A 23,939-nucleotide genomic window follows, 5' to 3' on the forward strand; every position below is an offset into this window, starting at 1 on the left:
ATGTCCATGAGACATCTGCCATTACAGTCAATGGTGATCTGGCTTATACAGCTGATGGGGAAGATGGCTGATGGCTATGGCAAAGACTACAGCTGGTCCCCTGACTACCTCAGTAGGCTGCCCTGGATGTAAGGAGTAGGGACAAGTTCAGTTGTCCTAAATGTGGGCATCTGCTATTGGCCAAAGGAGTTCCCCACTAAACTCAAAGACGATGGCTCCAGATACTGCCCTGTCTCTATGAACTGCTCCATTAGAGCTTGCAGTGACCTGCCATGTATCTCGGACACCTCTGGCCCCTCAGATGTCACCAGGTGTTTGAGGCTGAACAGCTCACTCCTGGCCTCCATCTCCACTAGTGACCATGGGAGCTGAGACAAGCAGCTCCCAGGCAGCAGGTGCCTATGTTGTGCCCACCTGAACTGAGGCCAGAGGAATCCCACCTCCTGTGGGTCTGTGGCAGCCATAGGTGAGAGCTGAGTCCCCTTCCAGCCCCAGGACTACAGCCAGGATGAGATGCCTCACTTGACTCACTGACTCCCTCCCTCAGCAGGGGTAAATGAGACCCCTCTCTGTCCCTGCCTGGGTGTCCTGTGTAATGCTGAGACAAGGAAAGGTGATTCCCATGCCCAACTCTTTTCTTATTGGGAGAAATGACTCTTCTAGAAAGAAGTATTTCTCCCCAGCTGAGGGAGGGAACATGAGTGCTGCCTTCAGCCTGTTTCCCAGCAGGTTCCCCTGCAGCCCCAGGGACACCTGGAGGGAGCCCAGAGGGGGCAGAGAAAGTGCTGCCTTGGGCTGGTCCTCTGCTGCTGAGCTGGGCTGGGCTCCTGGCATGGAGGGAGCTCCTGGCAAGCGGGCAGCGCTGCAGAGAGACAGCTCTGCCCAGGAGCAGCTCCTCTGCAAAGGGCAGCAGGGCTGAGGGCACTGCCTGCAGGCACTGAGGGCAGACAAGAAGAGCGAGAGAGAGCTCCTGGGGTGGGAGGAGAGGTGACAGATCACTGCTGGAGAAATCTTCACAGCCCTTGACACGGTAAGTCTCTGGCTGCAGGGCAATGCAGATGAGTCCCTGGAAGTGTCTCCTAGACCTGGCACATGTCACAGCTGATAGGACCTGCCAGCATGGCTCTCCTGGCTTTTCTGGTGTGGAGGAGGAAGAGGACGTGCTCCAGAGCAGGGCTTGCCTGCTGCACCATCAGAGGGACAGTGGAGACAGCTCCCTCCTCCCAGGGATGGCTGCAGGGGTGCCAACCTGGGTGTGTAGGCAGGGCTGCCCCTGGCTCCAAGCAGGGTCCCTGCACCCCAGGGTGCTGTGTGCCAGGGCAGGGACTCTGCTGCCTGCCAGGGTCAGCACTCAGCCTGCCTGGGGAGCTCCCCTCGGTGCTGTGGGGAGAAGCTGTGGGTGGAAGGAGGGACCCCCAGCAGGGCAGGGCAGGGTCCTTCTGCTCTCAAGAGGGTGCTGCATGGGTCAGGGCTGCTCACAGCTCCAGATCAGCCCCAGGGCATTTCCAAGGGGATGTTTCAAGAGGAAGGTGCAGGCAGGGGCTACCTGGAAAGGAAGGTGCTTCTCTTAGGCTTCAATTTCATGCTGTGGGGCTGTAAAGGGAAAAGGAGCTGCCACTTCTGAGAATTGACTGGGATTCTTGAACTGTTACGTGATCAGAAGGTCTGCTGGGAACCTCATAAACTGGCTTCACCTACCCCTCAGCCTACAGGCAGCACCAGCATCACCTCTGCTGGCAACATCACCGTTTCTCTGACCTGCTCTTTACCACCTGCAAGCAGGGAGATGTCCCTAGACAGTGCGCTCCCACGGGGAGTGTTCTGTAGGGCAGAACTGAGTGCACAGATGGTGGGATGGGGTCTCTCAGAATTTGCTGTGAGGAAAAGGATGTGGGGCAGGGAAGCAGGTGGAAAAGGTGCAAGAAGCAGAGGGGTGGGCAGGGAAGAAGAAGAGAAAACTAAAAATAGTAATGTCATGGGAAGGAGAATGGGGAAAACTCCCTGTCACCCCCTCCAGTGTGGTCACCTTCCACTGAGCAAGCCCCCTTGCCGCCTCTCTGACCCAGCAAAGTCTCTGCCCTCATGGCCGTGGGGCACCAGGCATCAGCCGTCCCCTCTGCAGCCAGAGCTCCAGCAGAGGAGAGGTGCCTCTCTCCAGCCAAGTGCCCATTTCCCTCTGCAGAGCACAGGGACCGAGCGTGACTGCCGTGCAGCATGGCTGTATGTGAGGCTGTGTGCACGGCTGGTTACGGTGACGACTTTCCCAAGTGCCTTTGTCTCTCTTCTTGCCTCTCTTGGCAGAAGGATTGTGGTGCAGCTCCTTCATTTCCCACTTTCCCTCCTGTGCTGCTCCTGTTCCTGCCTTTGGGCTCCGTGGGGTTGGGGGAGTTTCTGACACTGACCCTTCAAGCCTTGCTAGGCAGGGGGCTGTGCGGGGGTGAGGTGTCCCAGCCCCCTTCTATCCCGTGGAGTTCCTGGAAATGTGGCCTGTGAGACTGTGAAATGAATGGCTCTCCCCAAAGGAGATCCTCTCTGCAGAACACTTGACCATTTCCCTGCAGTGTCCTGCCTGGCTGTGAGCTTGACACCAGGCACAGCTGTCTCACAGCATCTGTGTGATACCTGAGACACCCATAAAGGAGCCCCAGAGGTGCTAAGACTGTGGAAATGGTGTTGAGCAACTGTAGGCTGGCAGCTGAAAGGTGCCCTGCGTGTCCTTGCCTAGAAGGGGAGTCTTGAGGCCACCCTCAGACACCCTGTGAAAGAAAGAGAAGTTCGGATCCTGAGCTTTGAGTCCGGACCCCTCTACTCTCAGCAGGGTGTGGTTTCTTTAAAGGGTAACATAGGACTGTGATCATCCTCCAACTCAAGCACACACGAGTGCAGGGCAGCTGGGAACAAGACAGACAGACCAGCTCCTGACAGCCTGCACTGAGTGACAGTGAAATCTTTTGCTACTCAGGTCTCACGACAGAAATGCCGAGGATTTCTAACTCCGAAGAAGATTGCCCAGGTATGACAGAAGTATTTAAAGAAAATAAAGAAAATTATAAAATGAAACATTCTTGTTTTCTTCCTGAAAATCTGTCCTAACTTCTCACTGCCTTTCCCTTCTTCAACAGCCCCCCATGCCCAGAAGCAGGAAATGTCCAATAGCAGCTCCATCACCCAGTTCCTCCTCCTAGTGTTCATGGACACACGGGAGCTGCAGCTCTTGCACTTCTGGCTCTTCCTAGGCATCTACCTGGCTGCCCTCCTGGGCAACAGCCTCATCATCACCGCCGTAGCCTGTGACCACCGCCTCCACACCCCCATGTACTTCTTCCTCCTCAACCTATCTGTTCTTGACCTTGGATGCCTTTCCACCACTGTCCCCAAATCCATGGCCAATTCCCTGTGGGACACCAGGGACATCTCCTATGCAGGATGTGCTGCACAGGTCTTTTTCTTCATCTTCTTGATGTCAGCAGAGTTTTATCTGCTCACCGTCATGGCCTATGACCGCTACGTGGCCATCTGCAAACCCCTGCACTACGGGACCCTCCTGGGCAGCAGAGCTTGTGTCCACATGGCAGCAGCTGCCTGGGGCAGTGGGTTTCTGAATTCTCTCCTTCACACTGTCATTACATTTTCCATACCCCTCTGCCATGGCAATGCCCTGGACCAGTTCTTCTGTGAAATCCCCCAGATCCTCAAGCTCTCCTGCTCAGAGGCCTACCTTAGCGAGGTTGGGCTTATTGTGGTTAGCACCATTTTATTCCTTGTTTGTTTTGTTTTCACTGCGCTGTCCTATGTGCAGATCTTCAGGGCTGTGCTGAGGGTCCCCTCTGAGCAGGGACGGCACAAAGCTTTTTCTACATGCATCCCTCACCTGGCTGTGGTCTCCCTGCTTGTCAGTACTGGCATGGTTGCCTACCTGAAGCCCCTCTCCATCTCCTCCGCATCCCTGAATCTGGTGGTGGCTGTTCTCTACGCGGTGGTTCCTCCAGCAGTGAACCCCCTCATCTACAGCTTGAGGAACCAGGAGCTCAAGGATGCCCTGAGAAAACAAATTCAATGGTTTCACCTTCAGCAACAGTAAGCTGCCCATCTCTCCTCACTGATTAATTCCAGTTTTTCCCATGATGATCATGGTTATACAGGCATATTTGTATACATCTCTGATCTCCAGAAGCGTGGCCTGGCTGTGCCTACCTTTGGGAAATGTGTCAGAGTTGGCTTACTGAGGAGCATCTCTGTAATAAATGGTATCTCCCCATGGCAGCTCCTGAAGGCTGGGCTCTTCTTTTTGCTGAAGTCAGGACGAGGCTCCAGGAACTGCACTCACCATGGCCTGTTGCTGAGCTTGGTTCTCAGTGGGCTCAGAGGGAGAGGGCACTGGGAGACATTTTGGGGAATGAGGGCTGGACTCAGCTCTCATTTGCGTGTGGCCCCTGCCACGGGAGATGGTGAATGGGCTCCAAATTGCCTGCCCAGGGCTCTCCTGCATGCAGCAGAGCTGAATGGTAGCTGCCCAGCTTTCTGGAGGGGAAACTGGAGTCCCCAGGACAGAAGAGGGCATCTACAAGGAAATGATGAGCCTGGGGGTGGCCATCCCAAAGGAAGGGACCATCCAAGGTGGAGTCACCCAAAGGCAAAGCACTATATTTAAGTATCCACAAGCAAACAAGGGCTCTGCCATGCCAGGGGAGGCCGTGGGGACCCAGCAAGATCAGAAAAAGGAGACTGGAGGGTGAGACACATCTCCTTCAGTCAAAGCCCAAGGATGGTTCATTTTGCACACCGGAAGACATCCCGATCCATGAGAAATGCTCTGAGCTCCTTCCACAGCTTTAGACCCCTGGCAAGGAGCTCAGTGGCAGTGCCCAGTCCAGCTGGCCCTGACCAGCACAGCCAGTGTGGAGTCACTCCATGGTCCCACAGCCCACTTGCTCTGCAGAGCATCACTGCCAGCTTGGGGCCCTGTGAGGAGCACAGGGAGGGTGCCAGGAGCAGCAGGCCAGATTGCGATGCACAGCCAGAAGTCCTTGCTGTCTTGGTGCTCCACCAGGCCTGGGAAGTGGCTGGAGAAGGATTGGTCTCCACTGCTTGCCATCTCTTAGTGCCACCATCACTCCTTAAGGGTGGAATGGAGGGGGAGGCTGGGGCCCTGTGTCAGGGCTTGCATTGAAAGAAGTTTTGTCCCGGAAGCCACATAATTTTGCTGCTGTTGTTCAGACCCCGTGCCCATCACATGTCCTTGAGACAACCTTCCCCACCCTGTGTGTCAGCCCTTACCCCAAAAGCTACCCCAAGACAAAGCTCCTCAGCCAGTGTCCAGCTGTGACCACAGGGAGGACAAGAGCTCTCCTGGGTCCTCTGCAGGGCTCAGCATACGGAGGAGATCTTGGGAAACTGTACACCATCCCCATGATCGTGGAGGCCCTCAAGAATAGTCCCGCAGTCCAAATATCCAGCCCGGCTTGTCGCTGCATGAACAGCCAGGACAAGGTTCCCCAGGAGCCTCATTCCAGACCCCATCTCCTTGTACCAGCCCCAGCCCCCAGCCATGCAGAGCTCTCCACGTTGTCAGTGCAGTGGTTCCAGGGACCCAAGAGACACCTGTGCGGGAGATGTTTTGTGGGTAGAGCCAACCCCGTGCTCTCAGCAGCTCCTCTGCAGCCAGAGCAGCTCTCCATGGTCAGAACAGGACTCACTGCTGCTCATGGGCTCGGGGGTCTCTTGGGTGCTGCAGCCACTGGCACTGCCTGCTGGCAGCTCCCAGACTGAGGGCTGAGCTTTGGTGCCCTGCAACACAGCTCCTGCTGGGCTTGTGCTGCTGGTCACAACTCTCTGAACATGGTTATTAGGTCAGTTCCCAGTCCACCTCACTTTCCCCTTATCTAACCTATACTTTGTCAGCCTGTCCAGGAGGATGCTAGAGGAGACAGGCTGACAGCTCCCAAGATCCTCCTTCTTGCCCTTCTTGGAGACAGGATTGACAATGGCTTCCTTCCACTCCTCAGGAACCTCTCCCAGTAACCATGACCTTTAAAAGAGAATCGAGAGTGGCCTCGCAGTGTCATCGGCCAGCTCCCTCAGCACTCGTGGGTGCATCCCCTCAGTTCCCATAGGCTCAGGTATGTTCAGTTTGTTTAAATGTTCCCTAACCTGAGACTCCTGCACCAACGCTAAGTCTCTCCTACTCAGCATTTCCCCCTGGTCTCAGGGCCCTGGGATGCCTGAAGGCCGGTCCTAGCAGGAACGACTGAGGTGACGAAGACATTGACTATCTTGGGCTTTTCCATATCCTGGACCATATACCACGTATATTTTCCATAGTCTTCCTTTTGCACTTTATGTAGTTGTGGAAACTGGTTTTGTTCTCCTTCAAGTCGCTAGCCAGATTCAGCTCGAGTTGGGCTTTGGCTTTCCTAAGCCCATCCCTGCACACTTGGGAAGTTATCATCGATGTCCTCAGAAACCTTTAGGATGGTTGTGCCTTGCTATCTTGCTCCTCAGGCAGCTACCTAGGTGGTTCAATTGCAAGAGCAGGAGGACCAGGTTGTGAGAACATGAGGCTTCTTCCAGTGGCCTGAAGAAGAGCTCATCTCCTTCTTCCTGATCAAGCAGTCAACAACAGACACCCAGTGAAAGGTCACCCATGTTGGTCTGCCTGCCAATCCCCACCCACAAGCTCTCAACAGGCTCATCATCTATCCCAAGGCAGAGCTCCAGGCTTTTCCACTGCAATTTCATTTAACTATGCTGTCCTATTCTTATTTATTTGCTGTCATGAACTTTCATTCCTATTGCTGTGATCTTGTTAGAGGCACCACAAGCCAGGTGAGCCATCTGCACACCCACATTAACCTCTGACACAATGGACCTTCACTCCAAATGGACATCGAGAATCTCTTGGGTTTGACAAACTGAAACATCAAGAACTTTGTATGAGGTTTAGCAAGGCCAAGTGCAAGGTCCTGCACTTGGGCCACAGCAACCCCATGCAACGCTACAGGCTTGGGGAAGAGTGGCTGGAAAGCTGCCTGGCAGAGAAGGACCTGGGGGTGTTTGTTGACAGCCGCCTGAATATGAGCCAGCAGTGTGCCCAGGCGGCCAAGAAAGCCAATGGCATCCTGGCCTGTATCAAAAATAGCGTGGCCAGGAGGACTAGGGAAGTGATTGTGCCCCTGTACTCGGCACTGGTGAGGCCGCACCTCGAATGCTGTGTTCAGTTTTGGGCCCCCCACTACAAGAGGGATATTGAGCTACTGGAGCGTGTACAGAGAAGGGCAACGAAGCTGGTGAAGGGTCTGGAGCAGAAGTCTTATGAGGAGCAGCTGAGGGAGCTGGGACTGTTTAGCCTGGAGAAAAGGAGGCTGAGGGGAGACCTTATCACTCTCTTCAACTACCTGAAAGGAGGTTGTAGAGAGGTGGGGGTTGCTCTTTTCTCCCAGGTAACAAGTGATAGGACAAGAGGAAATGGCCTCAAGTTGCGCCAGGGGAGGTTTAGACTGGATATTAGGAAATTTTTCTTCACCGAGAGGGTTATCAAGCATTGGAACAGGCTGCCCAGGGAAGTGGTTGAGTAGCCATCCCTGGAGGTATTTAAAGGACGTTTGGATGAGGTGCTTAGGGACACGGTGTAGTGGTGGTTTTGGCAGTGTTAGGTTTATGGTTGGACTCGATGATCTTAAAGGTCTTTTCCAACCTATATGATTCTGTGATTATATGATTCTGTGATTTCCAAAGAGAAGGGGTCTTTTCCTTCTGATCTTCTGATGTTCTGCATCAGGGGGCAGAACCACCCTGTTGTATTGCTTTTTGGCTAGGGTGGAATTACTTTTCATCCCAGTAGGCCATATGGTGCCGTGGTTTGGATTTGTGACCAAAACAGTGCTGATAACACAGCGATGTTTTAGTTACTGCTGAACAGTGCTTGCACAGCATCAAGGCCTTTTCTGCTTCTCATGCTGCTCCACCAGCAAGTAGGCTGGGGGGGCACAAGAAGTTGCAAGGGGAAAGAGCTGACCCCAACTGACCAAATGGATATTCCATACCATAGGATGTCAGCCGTGAGTGAGCAGCTGTGTGAGACTGAGCTGTCTGACAGGGTTAAACCACACCACCCGTCCATCAAGGCAGGCTCAGACATGACAGGATGAGGAGCAACCTCAAGCAGAAGGGTTTGGGCATTACTAGGAATGCCATAGCAGGCAGTGGTGCTACACAGGAATATGGTCATGAGCACATTGGGCTGCACTGGGAGGAGTGTGGCCACCTAGGCAAGGGGAGGTATTGTCCATCTTGACTCAACACTGCTGTGGCCACATCTGCAGTAGCGTGCCCCAGTGTGGGGCTCCCCGTTCTGGAGGAATGGGAAGGAACAGTTATGTGGCCAGAGAAGGTCTGCCACGAGAGGCTTAGGGGTCGTGTGTGGAGAGTCTGAGAGACCTGGGCTTCTTTAGCCTGGTGAAGTGGAGGCTGAGGGAAGAATAGTGGTAGATCGGGACAGCTTGAAAGTTGCTTTCAGAGATGATGGCACTTTTTCTGATAGTGGGAAAGAGCATGAGAAAGGAAAACCACAGGAAGGTGCAGCTTTGGATGTCCAGAGTACACCTCATGATAAAGAAATGTCATCCTGAAGGTCGTGCTGTGGTGCAAACCATCACCCAGAGGGAGTCTGGATCAGCCCATGGCTTTGTGTTTCAAGGAAGAGCTGGCAAGGATGGAGAGACAGCAGCACAGGTAGGGACATACTGGGGTGAGAACAAGATGGGTAAGCACGTTGGGTGTCTGCAGCCTGCAGGGAAACAGGCAGAGGCATGGGACAGTGTAGGGAGGCGTGTGGTGCAGATGGCCAAGGGCGCTGGCAAGGCTGAAAGGCCCTGACAGAAACGAGGTCTTTGTCCCCTTGCCTATGGCTGATGTCCCTGCCACAAAGGCCTAAGAGGAGAAACATTGTCCTCATGGTAATGGGGTCTCATTGCCCCCTCGCACCCACCCCGGGGAGCCTGGGAGGTGTCGTACCATTGTCCTTCACTTGGCATTGCACTCCCTACATCCCAAGGAAGAGCCCTGAGTCACACCGGAGGGACTGGATCTCCCTTCCCAGGGCCTGGGGGTCAGGGCATGGCCATCCTCCTTCATCCAACAAGCCAAGGGTTTTCTCAGCATCAGCATTGCCTGCACTTTGCCTTTGCTTGCCTGTCATCATGGCCTCCAATTACCTGCTCTAACGAGTCCCTTGGGAGGCTTTGTCAGTAACGGCCCTCAGAGGGGCCCATTAATGCTTCAAGGTACTTTGGGCTTTGCTTCTGACTTTGACTTCTTGAGAGGTTTCTTCAGTCTCCTCTGAGTACCTCATCTTCATGGACTCAGCACCAAAAACACCATGGGGCTCATTAAAATACAGAAAGCCCTAATGAGCCATGTCTCTTCACATAACTTTCTTCAAGTCCTCAAGACTTGTACAACTAATTGGAGAGGCTTCAGTTACGATGAAGATTCACTTAATGATGAAGATTTCAAAGAAGATTTCATAAAGGAGGATTTTTTTTAAAGGGTATTTTCTATCCTGTTTCAGTTTACAGAGGAAGTGATAGCAGCATTCTACAATGGATATTGATCCAGAGGGTCTTCTGAAGGCATCTGGACAGGCAGGAGAAGCAGTCCCTTCAGGTCTGACACTGTATGGACAACCTTGCTCCTCACCTCCCCAACCCCACCATTTCCCCCATCGGCCACCTGAGACTTGCATCACTTTTCCTCACATCAGAGTTGTCCACTGAGGGCTGCAGCTGGATGGTACAGCTCCTTTGCACCAGCTCCCGCCTGCTTTCCTTAGAGAACTGGCTGCACACAGGCACAGAAAGCTTTCTCTTCGTTGCCAACAAACAAAAATTAAACATGATATAATTTAATGAACATTAAAACTGTCTCCTCAGCTGTATGCCAAGTCTAAGCAGCATCTAATATGTTCCACCCTTCACAAGGGATTTCTGTACAAGAACAGTTTGAGACAGAGACATAAGAAAGGATAGATATAAACACAATTAAGGTGTTGACCAAAGAGTTAATTAGACTTCTAAAAGATGGGGCAACTTTCTAAGTCCCTGAAGCTCAGAGCAGAAACCAGACAGTTGAGAGGCATCTGAAGTACCAAAGAGCAAGTGGAGGAGGAAACCTGAGAGCAATGGGAAGGGCATACGTCCACATAGTCTACGGAAAAGGTGTCCTTAGGCATGGCCATTGAATCAGGAGAGGTGGAAACACCTGAATGACGAGGGAGATGAAATAATAGACAGAGGAGTGGTAATACATGTACAGGGGAAGATCAATAGTTCTTCTCCTGCCATTAGCACACTCCCAGGAAATTCCCATTCTGTCATGGTGGGAAAACATTGCCATTTCTTAAAAGTACTCAAATGATTCAGTTCAAGAAAATGAGCTGGTATGTTATTTTAAATGTAAACAAACAAAAAAATATGTGCACTTTTCCAGGCAGCTGGTCTGGCATTGGCGTCTATCAGAGAGGACCTGTGGCAGAGCAGAGCACCTTGCAAGCTGCAGGTGGAGGCTGGGCAGGGCTTCCCGGGGCATCTCCACTGGCACCAGGTGTCTGTGTCCCTGTACCTGAAGGCATTTGTATCCTACATCCATTCCCAGTTCTGGACAACACTTTCCTTTTCAAAAAAAGGAAATCCCCCTAAAGACTGAAATAAAGCTGAACAGGGCGTTGACACATTTCTTGGCTTTGGCTCTTTCTCTTCAGTTCTCCTTACTTTCATTTCCATTGATGTTAACTGACATCTGACAGGCATTACAACAAGATCATTTTGTGTCCTGCACAGAGTCCATGCCCCCAAAACCTTCCCTGCCCAGGACTCCTCAGTCTTTGCCCAGAGCAAGTCACACTGAGGTGTCAACCTCTCTTCACTGCTTGAGATGTTTTATTTTGGATGGTCACTGACAGCACAGGAGGATTCACGCCCCATAAACATCTGCTCTGCTCCGGTTAGAAACAGGGCCCAACGTCATCATAGGATCACAAGAGAGCTGAGGTTGGAAGGGACCTCAGGAAGTCTGCAGTGCAACCTCTCAGGACCAGGGTCAGACCAAGTTGTTCAAGGCTTGATTCAGTCCACGTTGGAAACCCCCCAAGGACAGAGACTGCACAACCTCTCTGGGTGACCTGTTCCAGCACTTGCCTGAGCTCATGAGGAAAAAAGTTTTGCTTATGCCCTGGCTAAACCTCTCCTCGTCACCTTCCTCCCATTGTATTTTGTTGTCCCACCATGCGCCATGGTGAAGGGCCTGGCTCTGTATTCTCCATGACCACCTCATAGGTTCTGGCAGGATGGGGTGAGGCTCCCCGGCCTTCCCTTCTCTGGGCTGGACAAGCCCAGCTCCCTCAGCCTCTCCTCACAGGCAAAGTGCTCCAGTCCCTGGCTGTCCTGAGGGCCCTTTGCTAAACCCTCTCCAGCTTACCAATATTTTCCTGAATTGGGGATGTGAATTCTGGGTGGAGTATTCCAGAGAATCCCTTCCCTCGGTATCCTGGCCGTGCTCCTGGTCATACAGCCCAGGACCCTGCTGGCCTCCCTTGCTGCCAGGGCACACGGCTGCCTCCTGTCCAGCTCCCTGCCCACCAAGACCTTTCCCACAGGGCTGCTCCCAGCCAGGCAGCCCCCAGCCTGTGCCATCACCACGCTGAGTCCCCTGCAGGGGCAGAAACTGCCATTTGTCCTTCTGGGGTTTCATGAGGTCTCTGCCAACACGTGCCCTCCTCCTCCTTGAACCCCTTCATTGCACAGAGAGCCCATGGAGACCTTTTCAGTAAAGACTCAGGCACAGAAGGCATTGAGTGCCTCAGCCCCAGCATCAGTGTCTGCTGTTATTAAATCACCCTCCTCAGTCAGCAGCAGCCCTGCATTTCCCTTGTTCAGCCTTGGTCTCTAACACAGCCATTAAAGCTCTTCTTTTCACTCCTGATTTTCTTGCCGTCACCAACTCCAGGTGAGCTTTGCCTTTCCCAAACTCATACCTGCACAGCACAAGCAATGTACATAAATTCCTTGTCTGTACCTGTCCTTCCTGTCATCCCCTGGCAGCTCCTTCTTGTCCCCTGTCTGTGCCCTGTCCTGGGACGTCCCAGCCCCGCGGCCCCACACATGGTCCCACAGCCCCACTGTGCAGGCACAGCACAGGACAGGGTGCATTCAGGGTGGGGAACGGTCCCTCTGACATGATGCCCACAGCAGTCCTTGGGGCTTTCCCCATGGCCTTCCTCTTAGGCAGCCTAGCCAAGCTCCAGCAGAGGCCATGTCACCTGTGGGGCTTCACAGCCAGCCATGCTCCAGGGCCTGCCAGCGTCTGGGCCAGGAGAGAGACCGGGCAGGGCTGGGCATTCCCCTGATACAGGCACTGAGCCCAGCATAAACCTGAGGTGAGCAGCCAGTACTGGAAATGGCCGGTGAGAGAGGCTGGGCGGTGATGACTGTCCTGCGTCACCTTCCTGGTCTGTCTATGCCACCAAGGGCACAGACCAGCCCCCTCTCTCCTGTCCTTTCATGTCCTGGATCCATTCCATGAGCTTAGACTCTATGTCACAAACCCAATGGAGGGTGTCCTCAATCTGCATGGGCACACAGATCAGCTAACTTTTGCATTTTCTGGGCACTTTCCAGCCCAGCCCAGCCCCTCCTCGGATCTCCCCATCTCCCCTGCCCTCTCCCCAGCACAGCACAGCACAGCACAGCACAGCAGCCCAGGCTGGGCTGGCCCCATGGCAGTGCCCACCGCAGGGTGCTACAGAGCTCGGAGCACCCACAGCACAGCCCCAGCCCCTCTGAAGGGCACAGCAGCTCTCGGGGGGCAGAGGAGGGTCAGCCTCCCCATCAGCCCCAGGGCTGGAGCATGAGGAGACAGAGGCCAGTGTCTCCCTGTGTCCCCTGCTCTTTTCTCCAGGAGATCCCTGTTACCAACTGCTGGCAGCCCCTCTGTGCCAGGCCCTCTCCCCAGCACAAGGCTCCTGCCCTGGGACTCCTCTGGCTGCTCCTGCTGCCCCAGTGACAGAGCAGCCTGTCCCAAGCTGCTGCATGCAGAAATAAGTTTCTCTGTGTCATCAGTTTCCCCCTGGGACTAGAGAGTTGTGCCTTTGCTCTTCTGCAGGGATCATCCATGCCCCTAGAGAGCCTTTCCCCAGGGGACTGTGTCTGTGCTGGCCTCATCGGATGCTTCTGCCCCCTTCCCATGCTCCCTGCAGGGCCCCAAGCTGGTGGTGCTGCTCTGCAGAGCCAGCAGGCTGTGGTGCATGAGAGCCACGGGGAGACAGTCCCAGGAAGATCCCTGCTGATCATCACCATCTCCAGGGACACTGGCACCCACAAGTGAAAGCTCAGTCCAGGCCTCCTTCCCTAATTCATGACCCCAAGCCCTCCTCCCCTTAGCCCATGGAGAACCGAAGCACAGCAGCATGGCCTCATGGGGGCAATTTTTCAGCCTGATCCTGACCTCTGCTTTGGAAGAAGAGCCCAACCTGCAGACAGTGGCACAGAGAAAACCTCCTTTTATTACAGAGACACGACATGGGAGGCCAGCTATACCGTGGTGCCAGACACATGTGCAAAGACCTCTGGTTCAGACAGACTGGGTTCAGGCATCTAGAGAAGCAGAAGGGATGGAGATGTACCTGGGCAAATATGATTAGCACAGACATGATTATCAAAGTACAGGATGTACCCCACATAGTTTGGAAATCACTTGTGAAGTGACATGTGAAGGGCTTATTGCTGCTGAAAGACTACTGATTGAATCAGCTTCTTCATTGCATCCTTGAGCTCCTGGTTCCTCATGCTGTAGATGAGGGGGTTCACTGCTGCAGGCACCACTGAGTACAGAACCGACACAACCACATCCAACGATGGGCAGTCTGAGGGGGGTTTCAGGTAGGCAACTATGCCAGTGCTGATAAACAGGGAGACAACAACCAGGTGGGGAAGACACGTGGAGAAGGCTTTGTGCTGCCCCTGCTCAGAGGGGATCCTCAGCACAGCCCTGAAGATCTGCACATAGGACAGCACAATGAAAACAAAACACCCAAAAGCTAAAGAGACACAAAACACAATAAGCCCAACTTCCCTGAGGTAGGAGTGTGAGCAGGAGAGCTTGAGGATCTGGGGGATTTCACAGAAGAACTGGTCCAGGGCATTGCCTTGGCAGAGGGGTATGGAAAATGTATTGGCCGTGAGCAGCACAGCAGTGAGAAACCCACTGCCCCAGGCAGCTGCTGCCATGTGGACACAAGCTCTGCTGCCCAGGAGGGTCCCGTAGTGCAGGGGTTTGCAGATGGCAATGTAGCGGTCATAGGCCATTACTGCGAGGAGATAATACTCTGCTGTGATCAAGAAGAGGAAGAAAAAGACTTGTGCAGCACATCCTGTGTAGGAGATGGCCCTGGTGTCCCACAGGGAACTGACCATGGATTTGGGGACTGTGGTAGAGATGGAGCCCAGGTCAATGAGGGAGAGGTTGAGGAGGAAGAAGTACATGGGGGTGTGGAGGTGGTGGTCCCAGGCTACGGCGGTGATGATGAGGCCGTTGCCCAGGAGGGCAGCCAGGTAGATGCCCAGGAAGAGCCAGAAGTGCAAGAGCTGCAGCTCCCGTTTGTCCGCAAAGGCCAGGAGGAGGAACTGGGTGATGGAGCTGCTGTTGGACATCTGCTACCTCAGGGCATGGGGGCCTGTCCTTAGAGGAAGATTCAATGAAGAGTTAGGGGAGACTTCTTTGAGGTCAATCACTAGACCTTTACCATGCTACACCCCACCACCACCCCCACCCCAATTCCTTCTCTAGGAGACCTTCCTTCAGCTCTGTGCCTGGAGCTCTGGGTGGTGCTGGTGAGTGTGCCCTGAGGAGAAGGGCCTCTGCCCACTGGCTGCTCAGGAGTCAGCCCTGCTCTGCGGCAGTGACTTCATGGGAACAGTGTGGGCAGGGGCCAGACCTGGTGTTCAGCTGTGTCAGATGAAACTGCTCCTAATGCAGAAGGGCCTGTCAGCATCTGCTCTCCCAGTGCTAAGGATCCAGGATGGCAGAAGGCACTTTGAGAGGTTTTAGGGTTTTTTCAAGCTCCCTCCATCTCACTTGGGGAGTATTCTTCATTGTCAGAACCCCTCAGCATTTCTCTTGCACACAGGGAGAACCGAGTGAGTTCTGCGAGGCAAGAGAATTGCCTGTGGCACAGTGCAGAGTGAGGGAGCTGGTCTGTCCCTCCGTCTTGTTCCCAGCTGGCCTGGGATTGCACCTTCGTGAGATGGAGGGCGATCACACTCTTACCTTACCCTGAAAAACAACCAGACACTACTGAGAGCAGAGGGACCCACCACAGACCACGCAATGTCTCACCCTTTCTCAAGGTCTCAGCACCCCACTTCTAGCCAAGGACACACAGGGCTCATTTCACCAACCCAGCAGCATTTCCTCGGTTGTAGTATCTCTGCACTTCTCCATGGGGCTTTCAGATAAAACAGAGGTGCTCTGCACAGGTCTGCATCCTGGAGGGCAGCTCACAGCTTGGAGGGACACCCCAGGGAGATAGCCAATTGTCCTCCTAGTGCTGGCATCTCAGAAAGAGAAAATGGACTCTTTCCCCAGCCCCACAGGTGAGAGGGAAGCTGGGACATCTGTTCCCATGGACACACCGGCATGAAGGGACCCACAAGATCAGTGTGGGACTCTGCAGCTGAAACTCCCATCCCCGGAGAGTCTGACAGCAAGAACAAGAGAAATTTAAAAGAGAGAAGTGGAGAAACCAGGCAAAGTGCAGTGAGGGTCTGGCCGAGAGAGGCCAGGGGAGAGGCAGCCGGGCACTCAGGGCAGCGTTACCTGTACCCAGCTGTGCACAACACCTCCCAGACTGTGATAATGCCGGACAGTTGCCCTCAGCCCCATTGCTGGTCACTGGGAAATGGGCCCGTGGCAGGAGGGATGGATGCCCTTCGCCTCTTCTGCTGGTCTGCTGGACACAGAGGTGCCTCCCAGCCTAGACCCCATGGCCGTGAGGGCTGAGGGCTGTGCTGGGTGGGAGAGGAGAGATGAAGGGGGTTGCTCGGGGAAGGCATCTGCAGTGCAGGGCTGGCCGGGAGGTGGCCATATCTCTCCTGCCACAGGGTTTCCATAAGCAGTTCCCTCCCTTCCTGCCCATCTCTGCTGCCTGCAGCTGTCCCAGCTGGGAGCTGTTTCTCTGGCCCCATGTCTCTTCCCTGCCAGTGCTCACAGAGCCCAGCCCAGCCCCTGTGTGCCCGGCTCTGCCCTGCAGCCACGCTGTGTGTGCAGGGGCTACAGAAGAGGTCATACAAACCCTGAGGAACCTGGAAAGGTGCTGCTGGTGCTACCTGTAGGCTGGCAGGGGATGAAGGCACTTGCTGAGGCTCCTAGTACACCTCAGGGTGACAGTGTAGAAGCCTCCTCCCCTTCTCTAAGCTGCACGGCTGTGTTTCCATCCAACCCAGGTGAGCCAGAGAAAAGTGGAAGCACAGATTCAGGAAAGCACAGACTCAAGCAAGAAACCCCTGCCATGACCGTACTCATGAAAAGTCCCCTCAGAAATGCTCTGGGCATGATCTGGAGCTGTGAGCAGCCCTGACCCACGCAGCAGAAGGACCCTGCCCTGCCGGGGGTCCCTCCTTCCACCCACAGCTTCTCCCCGCAGCGCTGTGGGCAGCTCCCCGGGCAGGCTGAGTGCTGACCCTGGCAGGTGGCTGAATCCCTGCCCCAGCACGCAGCACCCTGGGGTGCAGGGACCCTGCTCTGAAGGACAGCCCTGGGCACCCCTGCATGCACACCCAGCATCACACCCCTGCGGTCCTTCCTGGAAGAAGGCAGCCATCATGTCTTGCACCTATGACAGAGCGGAAGAAAAGCCACATAAGGTTGTTCTTCTCCTCCATAGAAGAGAAGTTGTGAGAGCTCTCCTGAAAGATCCCAGAGGCTATGGGATGTGCCAGCTTTTGGAGATCTCTCCAGGAACTGCAGCTGCATTGCCCTGCAGCCAAAGACTTACCGTGTTGAGGCCTGTGAAGATTTCTCCCCTGGTGAGCTGTCAGCGTCCTCCAAGCCCAGGCTGCCTTTAACCTCTCTCTGCCTCACTGCTCTCCCCTCGCTGCCTGCAGGCAGTGCCCTCAGCCCTGCTGCCCTTTGCAGAGGAGCTGCTCCTGGGCAGAGCTGTCTCTCTGCAGCGCTGCCCGCTTGCCAGGAGCTCCCTCCATGCCAGGAGCCCAGCCCAGCTCAGCAGCAGAGGACCAGCCCAAGGCAGCACTTTCTCTGCTCCCCCCTCCCCTCCACTCCCGGCTCCCTCGAGGTGTCCCGGGGTCTCCAGGGCTGACAGCTCCTGAAAGGCAGCACGGTCACTCCTGGGGAGCACAGCTGGAAGCAGACTGAAGTCATCACTGCCTGTCCCTCTCTAAACACTAGACGGGCTGAGTCCTGCAGCGGGAATTGCTCTGCCAGGGAGTGTGGATCTGCAGGAGGTGTCAATGTTCCCCTCTGGAAACCCCTGTTCCTGTCCCATTGTCAGGCAGGGCACGTAGGCAGTGACAAGCAGGGTACCTTTCCACATATGCAGGGCAGGGATTGAGCCAAGTCCAGGTAGGCATCTCAGCTCTCATCAGTATTCCTGGAGGCCGGAGGGGGATAGGGCTTCTCCAGTACACCCCACAGACCCACAGGAGGTGGGATTCCTCTTGCCTCAGCTCAGCTGCACAAAATCCCTGTGAGCTCCTTATCTAAGCTGCCATGTCAATACTGGAGACAGAGGCCAGGAGTGAGCTTGTCCAATGCAAACACCTGGTGGCATTTGAGGTGCCAGAGGTGGTTCAGGACATGTGCAGGAGACTGCAAGCTCTAATGGAGCAATTCTGAGAGACAGGGCAGCATCTGGGCACCTTGTCTTGGAGGCTGGTGGGGGATCCCTTTGGCCAACTGAAATCATAGAAGGTGATCACACTTAGGACAACCAAACCTGTACCTGCTGAGGATGTTTAGGGCAGCCGATAGAGGTATTCACCCAACAAAATGAAGTCATGTGCCACAGGGGGAGCTCAGTCTGCTTGTCTCTTCTCCATCAGTTGTATTTCCTGCATCTCCACTAAGCGGAACCGAAGGTTTACCATGGACATCCCTACATTGCCTACCCTGTTGCAGGGCAGCTGCTCAACCTAATGGCCAAATGCAGGCCTGTAGGGCTCCCTCAGGTGCCAACGCTGCCCAGCACAAGTGGAGGGTGCAGCTGGCTGGGCAGTGCAGGACCTACAGCACAGCTATCCCCATTCAGGGCTGGTCCATAACAGACACCCCAGGGCATCTCAGGTACATTTGGTGCGTGTGAGCAAGAGACTGAATGCCACCACTGCAGTGAGACAAGGTCTGTCCCATGTCTGTCCAGCAGCCGCAGGCAGTGCATCAATACGAGGCACGTCACAGCAGGGTCTCTGCTCGTGTGCCAACGCTTCCAAATGCTGCTGATTCTTCTTACCCCCATCCTTTATTCACCCCCTTGATGATGCAACCCAGGAACAGGTGAATGATTTTCACAGTGTGCCCGGACAACAGGATGTCCATAGCAAAGGACGTTTTCAGCAGCAACTTGTCCTTCCTGGAGGTCACCTTCACCTCTACCACAGGCCCTCCAGGCTGCAGAGACTCTGCAGACAGCAAAGTCCTCTCCTGCCAGGACTGCACAGTCCAAACATGGTTCTCTCTGGCACTGGGGAGCACAGGGTGTGCGCTCTTTATGGGCACATCATTTCATCCTTACATTGCCATCTGCCATCCACTCCAGCATGCCTCTGCTCTCAAGGAAAGGCTTTGCTTGCACAGGGTCTCGGGCACCAGATCTGTGATAAGGCTGAGGCTGGCCCTGGTGGCACCAAGCTGAGGTGCTGCAGCCCAAATGTGCACCAATGGCCTCAGCCTGGAGCACACACAGGAGGAGCTGGAGCCCCGTGTGCTGTCACAGAGCTGTGACATTGATATAATACCTGCTGAGGTGTGGTGGGACAGCTCAGGAACCTTGAGGTGCTGCAATGGATGGATAGAGGCTCCTCAGAAAAGACAGGTGGGGAAGATCAGGAGGGGGAGGCCCTCAGTGTGAGGGAGCTGCCTGGGTGTATGGAGGTCCTCTATGGGATGGGCAGCAGATTGGGTGAGCTCTTGTGGGGGAGGGTCACAGGAGAGACCAGGCAGGGAGACATGCTGGTGGGAAATCCTTACCTGGAGTCAGGTGAGGAAGAGGACAAAGTCTTATTGAAGCAATTTGAGGAAGGCCAGTTCAATGACCCCACACCACCCTTGGGGACTTTAATTGACCTGACCTCATGGGAAGGGGAAACTGCAGGGTGCAAACCGTCCCAGAGGTTTCTGCAGGTTCCTGGGGCCAGCTTCTTAGCACAGCTGCCATGTGTGCCCACATAGGTGATGCTCACCTGGATCTGGTAATTTCTGTAATGGTGCCCTCCCACCAAAGGGTGGGGTATCACCAACCCCAGGGTCAAGCTGGCTGTGACTTTGTGGATCTGAAACCTGAAATCCTCCAAAAACGGAGATCACAGAGAGTCTCTTCGTTTCCTACAGCATCATTCAGGCTGGAAGGGACCTTGGGAGGTATCTCGACCAAGCTCCTGCTCCAAGCAGGGTCATACCAGATTGCTCAGGGCTTTACCCAAATGTTTTGTGGTCACTTTCTGGGATAGAGCGTGTCTCGTCCCACTCGGTGGGTTGCGAGATGGGTGAATCTTTTTGATTCCCCGGGGATTTGTGTACCGACAAAGGCCGATCTCTGCTTGGCAGAGCCGCAGGCCGGTAGAGTCACGACAATGACTCAGAGGAACAGTTAGACTAACAACTTTATTAACTAGCAAACTACAAACTTAACCAACTAGCAAGCTCAGCGAACGAACAGAGGCAATTTGGCAATGGAGCTATTTTCCGGGCAACCTGTCACAATTCATCCAAAACTCATATGCCCAGATATGTGTATAATGGAAGAGTAGAGGAAAAGAGAAGTGAGACAAGGAAAAGAGAAGAGAGGAGGACAAAGAAAAGGAAAGATATCACCACCCTTGGATCCCGCGATGATGATGACAGACGTGGCAATCCTCCGGCGATGGGCGCGCGCGCCGTTCCCTGGGGAAGGAGTCTCTTTATACTCTAATCCCTGCCTCAGGTCACACCCCTGGAGGATCTATGTTGCTCTGGTCCTCAAAGGGTTGCAGGCGCTGGGGGGAGGGGGGTGGTTTGGGAGGAGTTTCATTTCAAGTTTCGGGTGATTGTAGGCCCATTCCTTAGATAAAACTCTGTGTGACCTCTGGCCATAGATGGTAACTGCACATCCTCCAACGCACTCTTCTCATCCCGTGCTAGCCGACTTGCTGCACCTTATCTCCATACAATGTTTGAGACAGTACCTCCTTCAGTGTCTCACAAGACAATACCTCTTTTAGTCTCTCCTCCAAAAATCTCTCCCCATCCCATGCTAGCCGACTTGCCGTCGCCATGCAAATCGCGCCTCATCTCTCCACAGTGTTTGAGGCATTAACTCTTTCACTCTCTCACACATACTCCCCACGGGGCCCTGAGCTGGCAGTGCTGCTCTGCAGAGCGAGGGGGCTGTGGTGCCCTGGGGCCATGGGGTGACCCTGCAGTGGCCATGCTGGGAAGGGTGAGAAGCAGACCCAGCCAGACAGGGATCGCTGCTGCTGAGCCCCTTTCCATCTCCCACTTCCCAGCTGGCCTATGGCCAAGGAAGGTGCTTAGGAGGATCATGAGATGTTTCCATATGACATCTCCTCAGCCACCTCCAGTGTCTCCTAAAGAGCCTGTACATCACAGTACCCAAAGCTGTGCTACCTGTCCCACCACGTCACCACAGTGGTTCCCTCAGAAGCTCTGTCATGGACTAAGGGGCTCCCGATCCTCCTGGCTGTGTCCCAGGCTGAGGGCATTGGTGCACATTTGGGTTGCAGCAGCTCAGCAAAGTCTTCTCATGGAGAAAACTGGAACCAAGCACCCAGCACCCCACGTCTGCAAAGGCTTTGCTTCAGAGCAAAGACATACTGGGAAGGATGGCAGGTGGCAACGTAAGGATGAGATGAGATGCTCGTGAAGACAACAAACCCTGCAGTCCCCAAGGCCAGAGGAAAACAGGCCTGGGCCATGCCAGCCTTGCAAGAGAGCAGTTTGCTGCCTGAGAGGACTCTGCAGCACCTTGTGCCAATCTCCAGGAACACAAGGGACCCCTGAGAAAGTCCCTGGGTGAGGTAAGGCTGCAATCCAGCCAGACTGTGGACATCAGTGGTGTGGGGTTTTCTTCATATGGTCACGGGTAGAGGTGGGTAGAGTGTCCTCCCTGGCAAGGGGACATGGATAGGGGTCAAGGGAGACAAATATTGAAACTCTTTGTAGACCCCCAGGGCGTGTTAGGGCAAATCCCACTTCTAAACTCTGTCTCTCCAGTGTTCACAGAGGGACAGTCAGTGATTGCTTCAGTTAGCGACTGCCTACGCTCCCCAGGAGAGACCCTGCTGCCCTTCAGGAGACGTCAGCCCTTGGAGCCCCAGGGACACGTGGAGAGAGCCCAGAGGGGGCAGAGAAAGTGCTGCCTTGGGCTGGTCCTCTGCTGCTGAGCTGGGCTGGGCTCCTGGCATGGAGGGAGCTCCTGGCAAGCGGGCAGCACTGCAGAGAGACAACTCTGCCCAGGAGCAGCTCCTCTGCAAAGGGTAGCATGGCTGAGGGCACTGCCTGCAGGCAGCGATGGGAGAGCAGTGAGGCAGAGAGAGATTGAAGGCAGCCTGGGCTTGGAGAATGCTGAGAGCTCACTGGGGGAGAAATCTTCACAGCCCTTGACAGTGTAAGTGTGTGGCTACAGGGCAATGCAGCTGCAGTTGCTGGAGGGATCTCCTAAAGCTGGCACATCCCACAGCCCATGGGATCTGTAAGTACAATCCTCACAGTTTCTCTAGTGCAGAGGATAAGGACGTCTTCTGGAGCAGGGCTTCCTTGCTGCACCGTCAGAGGGACAGGGCATGACCGCTGCCTTCTCCCAGGAACAACCGCAGGGGTGTGAAGCCGGGTGTGCAGGCAGGGATGCCCAGGGCTGTCCTTGCGAGCAGGGTCCCTGTGCCCCTGGGTGCTGTGTGCCACGGCAGGGAGTCTGCTGCCTGCCAGGGTCAGCACTCAGCCTGCCCGGGGAGCTCCCCATGGCTCTGCAGGGAGAGGCTGTGGGTGGAAGGAGCCACCCCTGTCAGGGCAGGGTCCTTCTGCTGTCCAAAGGGTGCTGCATGGGTCAGGGCTGCTCACAGCTCCACATCACCCCCAGGACATTTCCCAGGGGACTTTTCAAGAAGCGTATCAAGGCAGGGGCTACCTTGTGTAAAAGTGTTTCCAGTTTCCTGCTGTGCTGGTGGTGGTGGTGAGGAATGGTGATGGTTCTTTCAGTTTTGGACGAATGACCGAGACTCCTACAGCAGTACAGTGAGTTATCAATAGGTTCCCAGGAACCTGATAACGTTCCTTCACCCATTCCTTTGCCTACAGAAAGCACCAATGTCACCTCTATGGTCTCTTCAGGATTCATCTGATGTGCTCATTAGGACTTGCCAACACACAGATGGCCCTGGCCAGTGCCCTGCTGCCAGGAGGAGTCTGCAACGCAGAGCTGAAGCACCCAGTGCGTGGGATGGGCTCTGTGAGCACTGGCAGGGAGGAGACATGGGGACAGAGAAACGGCTCCTGGCAGGGACAGCTCCAGGCAGCAGAGACAAGGGCAGGGACTGAGAGGAAAGTGCTGATGGCAAAGGCTGAGGGCACCTCCCTGCCAGCCCTTCAGTGAGCATGCCTTTTCCCCAGTCAAGGCCCCCTGGGCTCTTCTCCCACCCAGCAGAGCCTCTGCCCTCAAGGTCAGGGCTTCCAGGGCAGGAGTTGCCTCCTCTGCAGCAGAGGAGACTCTCCCGAGTGCCTGTCTGTCCGTCCTGGCCCTGCTTCCCTTGGCACAAGCACTGGGGCATTTCTCTGGGTTTCCCCACCCCTCCCTGGTGCTGCTGCTCTTGTTTTCAGGCTCTCTGGGAAAGGGGGTTTCAGCTGCAGCTCAGCAGCTGATCCTGCAGGTCCTGCCATGCTCATGTTTCCGTGGGTGCAAGGCGGCTCTGTGGGGCACTGGGCAAAGCAGTCCATGGCATGGGGATAAGGCTGACTGCCCGTTTAGGACACCCCATTTTTAGGGCATCCAGAAGAGCACAGCTCTTCCCTGGGGAGGGGAGGGTGGAGATCATCTGCCCTTTCAGGCTGGATTCACCTGTTCCCAGCAGAATCCAATTTCCTTTCAGGGGAACATCTGAGTGTGATCACCATCCAGACCAAAGAGGTGAGAGCCAAGGACAGCTGGGAGCAAGACTGATGGACAGACCAGCTCTCCTCCATCTGCACTAAGGGTCTGTCCTTCTGCCTCTCAGGACTCTCAGTGTAGCACTTGTGGTGTAGAAGAAATGCCAAGGATTTCTGCCTTCAGAAAACACTCCCCAGATGTGAGAGGGGCAACAGGAGCAAAATAAACAAAACAAAAGCCCTGCACCTCGCTTCTGCAGTTGGGTGAATTGGGAAGGACAATGCTGAAAAGCTCTTTGAAACCATGAGTAAATTGACCCTGAGATCACTCCTGGTTCCTGTTTAGCTGTGGCTGCACAGCAGGACTGATTCCTCCACAGAGGAGTCCCCTGCTCCCCACTACACCCCAACCCAGCACAGACCAGAGCTCAAGCCAGGGAGCTGCACGAAGGCCTTCCTGGAAAGAGAGAGGCCACGAGGGCTGTTTCTCTGAAACATGGAGTAGGTTTACTCAGAGAAGTCTCTCCTCACTTGTCACTGCCTTTTCCTCCTTGACCAGGTCCTTTGCTCAGAGTAAACAG

At 54.7% G+C, this 23,939-nt stretch overlaps 2 protein-coding genes across 2 annotated transcripts; one reads left to right on the forward strand and one right to left on the reverse strand.

Annotated features, from left to right (window-relative positions):
* On the forward strand, positions 1-4,081 carry LOC142403256 (olfactory receptor 14J1-like). Its single transcript, XM_075489464.1, has 3 exons — positions 1-112; positions 2,963-3,013; positions 3,468-4,081. Exons 1-3 carry the CDS (start codon positions 1-3, stop codon positions 4,079-4,081), a joined length of 777 nt encoding a protein of 258 aa, XP_075345579.1.
* A 9,688-nt stretch (positions 4,082-13,769) lies between these two features.
* LOC142403251 (olfactory receptor 14A16-like) lies at positions 13,770-14,717 on the reverse strand. Its single transcript, XM_075489459.1, has one exon. It carries the CDS (start codon positions 14,700-14,702, stop codon positions 13,770-13,772), a length of 933 nt encoding a protein of 310 aa, XP_075345574.1. The 5' UTR covers positions 14,703-14,717.
* Between the last annotated feature and the right edge of the window lie 9,222 nt (positions 14,718-23,939).

This window comes from Mycteria americana, unplaced genomic scaffold, assembly GCF_035582795.1.
Source record: "Mycteria americana isolate JAX WOST 10 ecotype Jacksonville Zoo and Gardens unplaced genomic scaffold, USCA_MyAme_1.0 Scaffold_148, whole genome shotgun sequence".
Classification (NCBI taxonomy): Eukaryota; Metazoa; Chordata; class Aves; order Ciconiiformes; family Ciconiidae; genus Mycteria; species Mycteria americana.

Excerpts from the sequence above, each read along its gene's own strand:
- LOC142403256 (XM_075489464.1), top strand. The coding sequence starts at position 1 with ATGTCCATGAGACATCTGCCATTACAGTCAATGGTGATCTGGCTTATA. Across the intron at positions 113-2,962 it reads CTGGTCCCCTGACTACCTCA|GTCTCACGACAGAAATGCCG; the intron begins GTAGGCTGCCCT and ends TTTGCTACTCAG. Across the intron at positions 3,014-3,467 it reads CTCCGAAGAAGATTGCCCAG|CAGAGTTTTATCTGCTCACC; the intron begins GTATGACAGAAG and ends TCTTGATGTCAG.
- LOC142403251 (XM_075489459.1), bottom strand. The coding sequence starts at position 14,702 with ATGTCCAACAGCAGCTCCATCACCCAGTTCCTCCTCCTGGCCTTTGCG.